The sequence below is a fragment of the Bufo gargarizans genome, chromosome 3 (assembly GCF_014858855.1).
Source record: "Bufo gargarizans isolate SCDJY-AF-19 chromosome 3, ASM1485885v1, whole genome shotgun sequence".
NCBI classification, from domain to species: domain Eukaryota; kingdom Metazoa; phylum Chordata; class Amphibia; order Anura; family Bufonidae; genus Bufo; species Bufo gargarizans.
Genome location: NC_058082.1, coordinates 202,443,188 through 202,458,401, shown reverse-complemented (window position 1 = coordinate 202,458,401; position 15,214 = coordinate 202,443,188). Strand labels below are relative to the sequence as shown.

The 15,214-nt window shown below is 42.5% G+C and overlaps 1 protein-coding gene across 1 annotated transcript in view; it reads left to right on the top strand.

Annotated features, from left to right (window-relative positions):
• GABRA5 (gamma-aminobutyric acid type A receptor subunit alpha5) overlaps nt 1-14,946 on the top strand; it is a 268,627-nt gene extending 253,681 nt beyond the window's left edge. Inside the window, exons 8-9 of the mRNA XM_044285544.1 lie at nt 1,349-1,560; nt 14,623-14,946. Of these exons, the coding sequence (XP_044141479.1) occupies nt 1,349-1,560; nt 14,623-14,946 (536 nt within the window). The remainder of the gene's footprint in view (nt 1-1,348; nt 1,561-14,622) is intronic.
• The last annotated feature ends 268 nt before the right edge of the window (nt 14,947-15,214 follow it).

Sequence of the window (15,214 nt, the reverse complement as noted above, 5' to 3'; positions counted from 1 at the left end):
GGTCTTACTCCAGGTTTTCATAACAACTGATCACAGGTTTTAGCAGTTCGCAGGTCATACATATTCAGTGATATGATGTGTAAAAGCCAATATAAGTTCACATTTAATTTACCAGGTTTTCATAGCAACACCTTAAATAGACTGTACCTATACTGGACTTCCATACTGGATGCCAGCATTCTTATAAATTAAAACTTTTTTAAACTACTCATGCCTCCAAAAAGGAAAACTGCAGTTGGACGCAAAATGCATGGCTGCTGCTCTGGCTAAGGGCTCTTTCACACTTGCGTTGTCCGGATCCAGCGTGTACTCCATTTGCCAGAATTACACGCCCGATCCGGAAAAATGCAAGTGAACTGAAAGCATTTGAAGACGGATCCGTCTTCAAAATGCGTTCAGTGTTACTATGGCAGCCAGGACGCTATTAAAGTCCTGGTTGCCATAGTAGTAGTGGGGAGCGGGGGAGCAGTATACTTACAGTCCGTGCGGCTCCCGGGGCGCTCCAGAATGACGTCAGAATGCCCCATGCGCATGGATGACGTGCCATGCAATCACGTCATCCATGCGCGTGGGGCGCCCTGATGTCACTCTGAAGCGCCCCAGGAGCCGCACGGATGGTAAGTATACTGCTCCCCCGCTCCCCACTACACTTTACCATGGCTGCCAGGACTTTAGCGTCCTCGCAGCCATGGTAACCATTCAGATGAAGCTAAACGTCGGATCCAAGGTAGCATCTCTTAGAAAACCTACTTAGGATACAGGGGTGTATGCCATCTGGTCCTGGTGATTATTTTTTTTTTTTACTTTTTAAGTCACTGTTGTAATTCTTCCTGGGTCAGACAAAAGTGCTAACCACCTTTAGGACAGCCACAAGCACCAGGGCTAAAAAAAGGGCTTGTGTAGAGTGCGGTGTACAACAGCTGGGACACGTGATTGATTTTGCTGGTGGAGGAATCGGTAAGAGAGATATTGAATCCTTGTTTTTTTCTGAAGGAGCTAGCAGAGTAAGCCCAGTACTGTATATTAGCCACATCAGAATGTCTAAGGGTCACATGTAGCTTTTAAACAGTTGGTTAGGGAACTCTGCTTTATAGATTTAAATCTCTTGGTTTTCTTCAAATCTGTCTGAAAAGTTTTAAAACTGTTTCATGATTTGGTATTTTTGTGCTTTCACTCCATCTGAGCATATTTGTTGTCTGTGTATTTAATTTTATTCCTTACTTGTTTTACTATTTTTTTTGTACTGATTTATTTACTTATTTATATATCATTTTACATTGATGTTACATAGATTATTTAGATACCTAGTACAAAAGATAACATGAATATTTGCTACTTTTATTCAAAGGTGTAACAACAGTTCTAACCATGACAACACTGAGTATAAGTGCTCGGAACTCATTACCAAAGGTTGCCTATGCTACTGCAATGGATTGGTTTATAGCTGTGTGCTATGCCTTTGTCTTCTCGGCACTCATTGAATTTGCAACTGTCAACTACTTTACTAAAAGAAGCTGGGCCTGGGATGGAAAGAAAGCTCTTGAAGCCGCAAAAATAAAGGTACTCATTTTAATTTGCGTCCCTAAACCCGATTGTGACTATATCTTTGGTTTTAGAATAATTGCTTACAGGCTTAACTCCTGGCGCAGAGTTAGAAGATGGTTTCATGGAAGGTCTATAATTATTTATAATGTTTATTATTCATAATGTTTATAAAGTTACTTTATTAACAGTGAACTATTTCAAAATCACATATTTAACACTAAACAATTAGAAAAAATACCTCATGGCAGGATTGCAGTGAAGAAAGTATTGTTAATGGATTTGTTCCAGGTGGACTTTTCCCTTGTGTATTTATTTCTAAGCTGTAATCTAAAAGCAGGTGTATAAAATATTTCAAAATATGAAAACTTGTCAGATCTGTTTTAAAACATCACACATGTGAGTACTGTATATACACAAATCAAACAAGAAGGACACTAGAAAAAAGTAATACTCATATAAGAACAATACTAATTGCACCTACTGTTCTACACAGCTAGACAACATGCATGTTGTACACACCTTTAGCCTGTTTTTTTGCATACTACTGTACTTTATTTCTTTAAAATGTGGGGCATATTGCGTTACAATTTGTTCTCCTTTATTTTTGTTCGGTACCATAAAATAAGAAAGCATGTAGAATTTCATTATTTATGGTATTTCATAAGAGATGTTAATTTCAAAGTTAAGATTAGTAGTGAAACCACTGCAGGTTTATAGTGTGAATTACTTTTTTTACACTGTCTGACACCACAATGTTCTCTATGCTGTTTGTCTTGCTTCTAATTAACAACCCAGTGTCCTGTCACACATAGAGAAATATATTTAATCCTCAACATGGTGGCTGCATGTTAGGGCCTAAAAGTACAGTGTGCCCTAATTTCTGAGTACACACATCAATATACACAGACATAATTTATTGACATATATAAAGTGGAATAAAATGGGAACCAACAAAATGGTAAAACGTTTAGTAAGTATAAAGTGGAGCAGTTTGACAAGGAAGTTGGCAAAAGGAGATACTTGTACTTAGAGTGAACCTGCGATGTTGAATATGGAGTCAGAACTGCATGCTATAGAGCAGGAGGAGCTAAGATGATTCATACATAATTTTGTGGGGAAATATTCAGTATAACTTTAATTTTATTCATTTAATTGGCTATTCTTTCCATGCCTAGGAGTCCAGTCTATTGTCTTATCAGTGATTATAATTTGAATCCAAATTCCCTCGCGCTTTGTGGCAATAAATCATTTTTTCCCTAAAATGGCGGCTACACATGTTGCAAAGTGAACTCATATTCCCATACAGCCAGCTAATCCGCTGTCATGTTACAGCCCTTTAAAAGGCTCATCCTGTGCAATATCTGCCATTTCAATGTGAAATTAGCACAGGGAGAGACATGGAAGCACTGTTGGGGTAATAGTGCTGGCGATCTGTAGAAAACGAGAATACTTAATTGCCAGTGTGAAAGGTACAGTGCACGGATAATGCAGGGACTGTAATATGAAGCTAAAGTGATCCATAGGAGACAGAGCAGTTTGAATCAATCGCAGTATAAGGCACAAATATATCTAATTGAATGGAATCCACAGGGATTAATAGAAAAACAAAACAACTCTATTGGGCCCTGATTCTGAAATTGGGGTGAATAACTTGTCTTGTTCTACTGATATTGGGGTGTCCACCTTGTTTGAAAGATAAACAATTCTATTAGGCCTTGATTCTCAAATTGGGGGAAATAATCTAGCTCCTTCAACTGTTATTGGGGTATCTACATTTTTTTTTATAGATACATGATTCTATTAGGGCTTCATTCTAAAATTGGGGTGAATAACCTGCCTTATTCTACTGTAACTGGGATGTCCACCTTGTTTAATATATAAACAATTCCATTAGGCCTTAATTCTCAAATTGGGGTGCATAACCTGTCTAATTCTACTGTTATTGGAGTGTCTACCTTATTTAATAGATAAACAATTCTGTTACACCTTGATTCTCAAATTGGGGTGAATAACTTGTCTTGGTCTACTGTTGTTGGGGTGTCCACTTTGTTTAATAGATAGACAATTATATTTGGCACTAATTCCCAAATTAGGGTGAATAACTGTTTACTGTTATTAGGGTGTCCACCTTACTTAATAGACATACAATTATCTTTGGCCTTGGTTCTCAATTTGGGGTAAATAACCTAATTCTTCTGTTATTGGGGTGTCCACCTTGATTAAGGGATAAACAATTCTATTACGCCTTGATTCTCAAATTGGAGTGAATAAACTGTCTTGTTCTACTGTTATTGGGGTGTACAACTTGTTTCATAAAGAATTCGATTACTCTTTGATTCTCAAATTTGGTAAATAACCTGTCTTGTTCTACTGTTATTGGGGTGTCCACCTTGTTTAATAGATAAACAATTCAATTAGGTCTTGATTCTCAAATTAGGGTGAATAACCTGTCTAATTCTTCTGTTATTGGGATAACCACCTCTTTAAATAGATAAACAATTCTATTTGGCCTTGATGCTCAAATTTTGGTGAATAACCTTTCTCCTTCAAATGTTATTGCGATGTCCACCTTGTTTAATACATAAACAGTTCTATTAGGCCCTGATTCTCAAATTCAGGTGACTAACCTGTCTACTTTTACTGTTTTGGGGGTATCTACCTTTTTTAATAGATAGACAATTCCACCTTGATTCTCAACTTAGGGTGAATAACCTATCTTGCTCTACTGTTAGAGGATTCTCTACATCAACATTGAATAACTTTTTTCTTTATATATACAGTTAGTGTTACTGTACAGTATGTCCAACCGAAAATTTCCAGGGTCCTCCAAAGGAACAGGCAGTGGCAAAAATTTTGATGCTGCCGGCACAGATAGCAGCAGAAGACAGGGGGATGGTAGCAGCTGCCGTAGCAACAGGCCATAGCTTCCACTGTCATCTAGCGGTTGTGTTTTGAAGACCAATCCTGCTGTCATGAAATGGTTGACTCGGTCTTCAACTGACATCAGCCACACACAGCCAGAACAAGATTTCTGCCTTCACTTGTTCTGAACCTGTCTTTTTTCTTTGCTGCTCCTTCTGCCAGGCAACTAATGAATGCTGCTTTGCTGCATCACTTTTTAGCAATGAAAAGCTTATTGAGGACAATCAGAAGCTACAGGCCAGCCCAGATTTGGAGGAGAGGTCCGCTGCATCCTCCTGTAGGTGCGCAAGTAGCGACAATGACAGTTGCATGGGAGTAGATGTTGATAGTGGTCAGGGGCATGGCCATAAGACTGGTGAGGGTGACATAAATGACAAGAAGACAGTAGAGGATGATGATGTTGAGGATTAAACGTAGGAGCCGGGTGAAAAGGGGACTTCACCATTATCATTAGGAGGTGAAGGTGGCAGCTTGCCCGTGAGACAGTGCAGAGTGGCAGAATGCCACTGAGCCAGCAGGGTGCAAGCATTGCTTCATAGAGGCAGCAGCAGGCAGTCATCATGGAGTGGTGGGGGTAAAATGCCATACTCACCAGAGTGGAAATTTTTTATCAAGTCGCTGGAGCACGTTAGCGTGGCGGTATGCAGGATCTGTGGACAGAAGGTGAAGTGCAGTCACAGTGCTACTGTTGGCACCACGGCCCTGTGTCACAATAAAGTGGCCTGTGAAAACCGTGGACCTAATGTAATGGTACAGCATGACACAGCAACCACTGCATCTCCAGCGGACTGCAAGCCTTCTACAGCAGTCAGGGTTCCCCAACCTCAGCAGAAGGGAGCTATCCTCCTCCTCATCTTGCATTTCACCAGCAATCGATCACCGAGGCAATTGCAAAGAAACAGTCTGCATGCATGTATCCAACATTGCAGAAGCTGAATGTGCTTCTGGACAAGTTCTTGGTACTACAGTCCCTCCATTGTAGTTCCTGCCCAGGCACACCAGCAACTTGGCCAGGTGATGGCAATGCTGCCTCCGCGTTCTGATGCTGTGAGTCTGGTGCCAATTTCCCCCTCTGCCTCCTTATTCTCTACCTTGTTCTCAGCCTCATCTTGTAGGCACACTTCAGGGTGGTCTTCCAGCATACAACCTAAGCAAAGCATGGTTTTGTCACGTTGTTCTGCACCTGGTCAGCCTGGGTGAACAGAATCACACTGGGGGTAAACAGAATCACACCGGGGAGGAACTACTCCAAGTCATCAACCAAGAAATCAAATCCTGGCGGCTGTCTCCTCACTAACTGTAGATAGAAACCATGGTCACTGATAACGGGAAAAACATTCTGCGTCAGGGAGGGCTGACCCATGCACCCTGCATGACACATGTCTTCAGTCTGGCTGTCACCCAGTTCCTATAGTCTTCCACCCAACTATAAGACGTCTTGAAAATGACAAGAAAACTGTGCATGCACTTCAGCCACTCTTTTCCTGGAAAACACGCCCTCCTTGAGCTTCAAAGGCAGAATGGTGTTTCCCCACATAGGCTCATATGCGATGTTTCCACACGTTGCAACTCCACCCTCCATATGTTGGAACAGCTGTATGAGCAGAGGATACCGGTTACCGATTTCTTGATGATGCAGATGGACAGAACTACTCCCCAGTGTAACTTAGAAGTTAGACAGTGGCATCTCATGTGTGAAACTGAAGCTGTTTGCTCAGGCCCTTTGAAGAGGCTACTTTATTTGTCAGTCGCCAGGAATATGGAATGAATTATGTCATTCCACAAATGCTGATAAATCTGACTGGCCATGGGACAGGAGATGTAGCGCCTACATCTCTTGGCCACCTGAAACTTGTAGAGGCTGAACTGTCAGAGGAGAATGAGGAGGATGAGGACGGGGAGGAGAACATAAACACCCAGGAATTGTATACAGAAATAGGTGGTTTATCTGCCCACACAGCAGGAGAGGAGCAGGAGGAGTATCAGGAGCCAGAGGTTGATGAGAAAGACCAGGCAGATTTGATTTGATTAAACTTTATTGTCATTACACATGTAAAATACAGGGTAACGAAATACAATTTGCTTCTAATCAGAAGTGCAAAGGGCAGCAGTGCAATAAAAACAAGTTATATACAGATAAGAATAGTGTAGAAAGTAGGCATAGTTATGTACAGATTATGTACAAATAAGTTAAGTATACAGGTGTTAATATGGCTATATAGAGAGCAAATATACACATGTACTATGGACAAATATACAGATGTACTGATGTATACAGATATACAGATGTGCTGATGTATACATATATACAGATATACAGATAAACTGTTCTATTGCTAAACAGACGGCGAATACACAGATGTACTATGAACAAGTATACAGATGTACTATGAACAAGTTATACAGATGCGCTACATATATACAAATTTACAGATGTATGTATAGCAAACAGATCTGCAAAATGCTATGAATATACAGTCAGGTCCATAAATATTGGGACATCGACACAATTGTAACATTTTTGGCCCTATACACCACCACAATGGATTTGAAATGAAATGGACAAGATGTGCTTTAACTGCAGAATGTCAGCTTTAATTTGAGGGTATTTACATCCAAAGTGAACGGTGTAGGGATTACAACAGTTTTCATATGTGCCTCCCACTTGTTAAGGAACCAAAAGTAATGGGACAGAATAATAATCATAAATCAAACTTTCACTTTTTAATACTTGGTTGCAAATCACCAGACATCACCAGACCCTCAAATTAAAGCTGACAGTCTGCAGTTAAAGCACAACTTGTTTGTTTCATTTCAAATCCATTGTGGTAGTGTATAGAGCCAAAAATGTTAGAATTATGTCGGTGTCCCAATATTTATGGACCTGGCTGCAACTTCAGAAGTGGAAGAGTAGCGCTATGGACAGACTGTAATAGTGAACAATGTAGTGTAAGTACGTATTATAGCAGAGACTTATGCTATGACAGTGTCCTAAATATAACAGTAACCAATACAGTATGAACATACCATGAATGTTGAGAATGAATGACAGTCATGATGATGGTCATAGGAAGGGATGGAGGGAGGATGAGTGTAGAGGGTTAAGTGAGTAAGGATGAAAGGGTTCAGCGGGGGGGGACTGAGTTCAGTAGGGTGAAAGCTGTGGTGAAGAAACTGTTCATAAAACTGCTGGTTTTAGTCTAAAAGTTCCTGTAGAACCTTCTTGAAGGAAGCAACTGGAAGAGTTTATAGGCAGGATGAGAGGAGTCCGTAAGAATGATACATGTCCGACGTAGACATCTCTTCTTGTGAATGTCCTCAATAGTAGGAAGTGAAGTCTTTGTGATGCGTTGGGCGTTTTTCACCACCCTTGCAGTCAGCAACAGAGCAATTCCCATACCAGACTGTAACACAGTTGGTCAGGATGCTCTCTATCGCAAAGCAATAGAAGTTATCCAGTATGTAAGCAGACAGGTGTTTTTTCTTCAGAATCCAAAAAAAAAGAGGCACTGATGTGCCTTCTTGACAAGGCTAGAGATGTTGGCTGACCAGGACAGATTCTCAGAGATGTAGGTCCCCAGGAACTTAAAGCTGGAAACCCATTCAACAGCTGTGCCATTTTTGTGGATGGGGTCATGGGTGTCAGGAGCAGGTTATTGTCAGTGCACCACACAGCTAGGTGCTTTACCTCTTCCCTATAATCAGACTAATTATTGTCAGTGATGAGACTAATCACCGTCGTGTCATCTGCAAACTTGATGGAATTGTATACATAACTAAGCCTGCAGTCATAGGTGAAAAGGGAGTTGTCACGACCCTTGGTCATGGTCGTGATTCTTGTGGCCGCATGCAGTTGCCTGCGGTCTTGGTGTTGTTGTCAATCACAGGTGAGGGCTATAGTATGTTGCCTCACCTGTGGTTGCTGATGGCAACATTGGGTATGTGGCAGCAGAGCAGCCTGAGCGGTGCTAGGCAGCTTGCTGCAGTAGGCATGTGGTTGCACCTGGCCACCTCTTCTATAGGTGTGCCTTTTATCAGTGTGCACGGGGTGTTATATGTGTTGTGTGCACTTCCCCTTTAAGTTGATGTTTTCCCTTCCCTGGTGTTGGAAGGGTTAACTTCCTTCCTAGTGTGTGTGTGCACTGGGTGTGTCTGACTGTGGGTGTGGCTACTTGGCCTATATAGCCTCAGTGGAAGGCAGTAGTCAGAGAGGGTGCTTCAGCCATGCTTGCTGGAGACATCCTCCTGGTTATTTACCATCTGCCAGTGAGGGCCACCCTGGTGGTCATACTGTCACGGCTGAGGATGGGGAAAACCCTCAGCCGTGCGGTATCAGCAGATGGAGTCGCTGCAAGGCCAGGACAGAGAATTAGGGAGCTGGTCACCTCCTACACATCCCTAATTCTGACCCTGTCTCCTATCCGTATGAGCCGACCCTGAAGGTAGGAGGGCTCATACTCCGTAACCTGATATTCCTGCTCGCCCTCAGGATGGCCCTGGACTAGAAGCAGGGTAAGACGACCCGTTCCTCCTAGACACGGAGGAACAGGAGTCTCACTGGCCAAGCTACATAGAAAGGGGAAACATAAACAGACATATGGCATTGACAGGTAAGTGAGACTAGTATCACACTTACCTGCCACAGACACACAACCTGGAACCCACGTGCAAGTGCTGCTATCCACAACCAACACCAAGGTCACAGCACACAACAGACATCACACGGGAACCCAGTAAACCATATGCTGCAATAACACATAAACCATAAACTAACACCAGACATAATGTTTATGACCACCAGGGTGGCCCTCACTGGCAGATGGTAAATAACCAGGAGGATGTCTCTAGCAAGCATGGCTGAAGCACCCTTTCTGACTACTGCCTTCCATATAGGCCAAGTAGCCTCACCCACAGTCAGACACACCCAGTGCACACACACACACTAGGAAGGAAGTTAACCCTTCCAACACCAGGGAAGGGAAAACATCAACTTAAAGGGGAAGTGCACACAACACATATAACACTGATAAAAGGCACACCTATAGAAGAGGTGGCCAGGTGCAACCGCATGCCTACTGCAGCAAGCTGCCTAGCACCGCTCAGGCTGCTCTGCTGCCACATACCCAATGTTGCCAGCGGCAACCACAGGTGAGGCAACACACTATAGCCCTCACCTGTGATTGACAACAACACCAAGACCGCAGGCAACTGCATGCGGCCACAAGAGTCACGACCATGACCAAGGGTCGTGACAGGAGTAGAGGAACGGGCTCAGCACACAGCCCTGTGGAGTGCCAGTGTTGAGTGTCATGGTGGTGGAACAGTTATTTCCTGACCTAACATGCTGGGGTCTGTTGGTCAAAAAGTCCATCATCCAGTTACAGATAAGGTTGGTGATTCCAAGATCCACAAGTTTAGTAATTAACTTGGAGGGAATGACTGTATTGAATGCTGAGCTGAAATCAACAAACAGCATTCTTGCATAAGTATTCTTGTTGTCCAGATGTAGAGTACACAGTGAAGCGCTGTAGATACAGCATCCTCTGTACTCATATTACTTTGATAGGCAAATTGGTGAGGATCCAGAGATGTGCCAGGACCAGTCGTTCAAAGCATTTCATAACTATAGGCGTGAGTGCTACAGGGAGATAATAGTTCAGGCACATTGGTGATGAGTGTTTCGACACTGGCACAAAAGAGGTGGTCTTGAAGCATGCTGGTACTACTGCCTGGGTAAGCGACAGGTTAAAGATGTCAGTGAAGACTCATGCAAGCTGCTCAGCACATGCTCGAAGCCCACGTCCAGGAATGCTATCAGGGCTAGCAGCCTTGCGAGCGTTGATACTGCCCAGTGCGTTATGGACATCTATGATGGTGAGAGTGAGGGTATGGCAGTCATCAGAGGGCAGGCTTTTGGCAATCTTTTCCATATTGTCCTTATCAAAATGAGCAGAGAAGTCATTTAGCTCATTGAGGGAGGACACAGTCATGGCTGTCTGTGTGGAATTACTAAACTTAGTCAGAGACTAAGAGCCTGAATGCCCAGCCACATGTGTTGTGAGTCAGAGTTGACAAAGTGTTAATCCACTTTCAGCTTGTAGCTGAACTTGGCCTTCTTGATGCCCCTCTTCAGGTCAGTCCTGGACATACTATAGGCCTGAGCGTCACCTGATCTAAAGGCAATGTTATGTGCCTTTAGTAGAAGCCACACTTCCTTGTTGATCCATGTTACTGATTTGGGTACATTGTGATCTGCTTTTCTGTGTTTACATTGTCAATTGTGGTATTGATGTATTCCAGTACTAAGTATAAGAATCAATGTTAGTGTGAGAACCACAGGTGGCCTGAGAGGAAAACATGCTCCAGTCTGTGTCTTTAACCCTGTCCTGGAGTACAGAATATATCCCCACTGGCCACACTTTGATTGTCTTCACTGATGGTTTCACACAGTTAATAAGCGGCAAGTATGGGGGGTAGTATGGGGGTGATAAACAAATAAAGGTGATCAGACTGTCCTAAGTGGGGGAGGGGCGTTGACTTGTAGGCTCCAACAATGTTTGTATAGACATGGTCCAAGGTTTTATCCCCTCTGGTATGGCAGGAGACATGTTGATGAAATTTAGGTAGTACTGACTTTAGGTTGGAATGGTTAAAGTCACCCGCTGTAATAAATGCAGCCTCAGGGTTGTTTGCTGAAGATCGCAGGAAGTTCGTTCATAGCAAACTTGGCATTAGCATCCGCTAGGATATATGCAGCTGTTATTATAGTGGAGGTGAACTCCCTCGGCAGATAGAACGGGCTACACTTAACCATGATATACTGTAGGTCAGCTGAGCAATGTTTTCCAACAATGACAGAGTTCGTACACCAAGCCTTGTTAACATACGGATGTAGTAGAGTTAACACACATGCTTTATGAGACGTGTTATCTAAACTAAAGGTGTTAAGCAAACACCTTCAATTACTTTTCAATGGCTTTTGTTTCAAGAGTTAAGAGTTTGTGTGTTAACCCTGCTATTCTGTCCACCCGGAGAGTATGGTGTCCGACCAGCTTGACAGCACTGTCAGATATTTCGCTGTGTAGCCATGTTTCCATGAGTATCATGACATTACAATCCATAAGTATCCTGTTATCAGTGATCCATAGTCGTAACTTTGTTCACTAGGGACCGCACATTAGCAAGGAAAATGCTGGGTAAAGAAAGCCGATACATTGTTTGCCTTAGCTTAGCTGTTAGCCCACCACGCTTCCCCCGCCTTTGTTTGCGGTCCTTGCACTGTCTTTGAGCACTTCCAGTCGGCTGAGTAACCTGCAAACCATCAGGTGTTCTTATTTCAGGTTGCCGATAAAACAGTCAGAGTTGTGTAATCCTATATCCAAAAGCTCTTGTCGGGTGTAAGATGTAAAAGCAAAGCTGCTCTGAACGAACAGACCAGAAATGAGCAGGAATAACACTGCTAACTTGCAAAGTCTAAGGAGACGTTGGGCCTCGCGATTTGCATGCGCTGCCATCCTATTATGTGGTCCTAAAGACTTTTACAGTGGGAGTAGATGTTTGTGCTTCCTCACTCCTCACTAGCCTCAGCCACAAGTAACCCAGACCATGGTAGTATACACTGGAGATGGAGGCAGGGAGTCCCTCCACAAATGACCAGATACATTCTGAATTGCTTGCTTAGTGACAGTCGCATTATCACCATTCGGCAGAGGGATGACTACTAGCTCTCTGCAATAGACTTTTGCTATGGGGCCAACATGGGGGCCTTTTTTACACCTTCTGAGACGGGTGAAAAACTCAACCAACATCGAGACATCCTACGTAGTTGGCTGGTCACAGCCTACGTGAGCCATCACCCGTCCTCACTAAGGTCTGACTGGGGGGACCCTCTGCGATCATGCTCTACTGCCATGACTGCTGGAGAGTGGGGGGGGGGGAGTAACAGCACCAGCTCCATCTGTATCAACTTGAGTCTCTAAAGAGCACATTTCTTCACCTGCCTACTGAAGAAACCATACAGTTGCAGCAGGACATGGAACAGAACCTGAAACAGCAAGTGCACCCTGCCACATCATATCCAATATTCTCTGGACTACTGGGCAGCTAAACTTGAATTTTGGCCACAACTTGCCCAGATTGAACTGGACAAGCGTTCCTGCCCGGCCAGTAGTGTGGCATCAGAGTGCGTGTTTAGTGCAGCAGGGGGCACATTTATCCCAAAGAGAACTCGCCTTTCAACTCAAAATGTTGACAGATTAACTTTTGCAAAGATGAATCAGGAGTGGATCAGCCAGGATTTCCACACACTGGTGCCTGATGCATCAGACTAGATCGGTAATGGCCGTGTGACTGCATTGTGCTGCCACACAAGAACATTGCAAAAATGGTCTGTTAATTCTGCCCACGTGCTGCTGCCTACTGTCCTACTTCTGCAACTCCTGTACTGCCGTCTTCTCCTACTGTCACCATGTTCTGCCGTTACTGTCACTGACTTGGCTTTGTATTGTGATTCCTCATGCTGTTCACACCCTCATAACTCTATGACTGGGCCACTATGTTGACTCCTCATGCTGTTGCCACCCTCCCCACTCTGTCACTAGGCCACTGTTGTGACTTTGAAAGCCCTCACCACTTTCTGATTGGACCACTATTGTGACTGTTCATGATATTGACGCTCTCACCAGTCTGTTCTAGCGCCACTGCGTTGTTAACATCACCGTTTATTTTACCGCTCTTCTGATCGGTCAATGAAAAACAAAAACAGAAAAACACAATGGATCCTGTCTTTGGAGCATCCATAAGGCCTCAATCACATGGTCAGTTTTTTGCATCAGGATTTGGGAGTGGGTCCAAAACAGAGAAGACATGCAGATATTTCCATGTCATTTCATCTCTGTTTGGTACCCACTCCTGTCTTTACTTTACAAATACTGAACAATTACTGACCAAATACTGACTGTGTGAATGTGGGTGCTCAAAATACAGGTTCTGCTTTTTTGGGTCTGTTCTTGTGACTGATCATAAGAAGGGAAAAATAAACTGTGACATCAACAGAACCTTATTGCTGACCCCCACGCCACATTGTCATTGGGCCACTACTTGAATCAATGGCTAACAGAATATGTTATCTATCAATCAATATGGGCACCTCACAAACAGTGAAATGATACAGCTCTTTCAAACTATATTAGATTTAGTGGCTAACAGAATAGGATATCTATCAATTAATGTGGACATAGCAGACAATTTAAAATGAGTCAGCTCTTCCACACTATATTAGAATCTTGGGCCACTGCACGGTTAAGTAAAATAGACCTAATGCTAACATTGACCTGTAAGGCTAAGTTCACACTTCAGCTAATTGGTCAGTTATTTCCAGCATTTACTGTATGTTGAGCCAAAATCATAAGCGGATCCTACTCCCAGATAAGATATCATGAAAGGATCTGCCCCTGTTCTGTGTTTTTGAACAATAACTGACCAAATAAGTGAGGTATGAGCTGAGCCGAATAGTGATGCACAGTCATTCTTCAGCTAACAGAAGTGATTCAAAAGCATATGCTTGCACTGCCACACCAAGGCTTAAAATAACCTTTTTTTCTCCACTACTATTATTGACGCTGCATCCATGTCCTTCTTTTGTTCCACTAAAGAGTTATTGGGACACAGATTCTGCACACTGTTTTTTTTCCTTTACTGAAGGCTGCTGTGTGATTTTCTTTTGGTTTACCTAGGGATTAGCTAGAACTGTTGGTGGCCTGCACAATTATGTACACGTCTATATATGTATGAGACCTGCCTGTCACATTAACTGTTTCACTACCAGAATTAACTTGTTATTCATGTTGCTGCAATGCACAGTGATGTATACCGAGATACACTATCCCTGCAGTTTAACCACAGGCCAGGATATAGCTGATTTAATGCCCTTTGTGACAAATTAATTTAAAACAAAGCAAAACATTTTTTGAAATTCAACAAGACATCCAAATTGAATTTTTCAAAACTTCACTTATCTCTAAATGCAGAGGCCAACTCGTAAGTGTAGAAAGGGCAGGGATTTAATTGAATGAATTACAAGTTACTTAATCTTTCCATCCCAAAACTATGTATTTATGTTTCAATAATGATTCTCCATTTTACTTTGTCAAATAGAAAAAAGAGCAAGAATCTCTTGGAAGAAAGCCCATCAATACCTATGGTGGAGGAAGAATAACCTACACACCCAATATTTCCAAAGACCTTACTTCATCTGTAATCTCAAATCCTACTTCTTTGCATATGAAAGTTGAAGACAAATGCCCAGAAAAAAAGACTTACAACAGTGTCAGCAAAATTGACAAAATGTCTCGAATAGTTTTCCCTGTCATGTTTGGAACTTTTAACTTAGTTTACTGGGCAACATATTTGAACAGGGAACCAGTCATCAAAGGGGCGGCCTCGTCCAAAGCATCTCAAGTATTGCCAATACACATCTGAGCCATATCTTTGCACCTGACTACCAATGAAAATATTATTATTTTTTCTTTTGTTTGCTTGTTGGCATGAATAAGCACTGGCTCTGTCTATTCATCTGAATATTTGAATTCATTTTTTTGAAAGAAACAAAGAATGTAACACCAGAAACCATGTCTGATTTACATTTGCTACTTTCATTTATTTTGTCTATTTATTGTCTCCACGGTACTTATTTTCTAGACAACCAACTTAAGATACTGGCTCCTTTATCATTTGACAGTCATTAGAA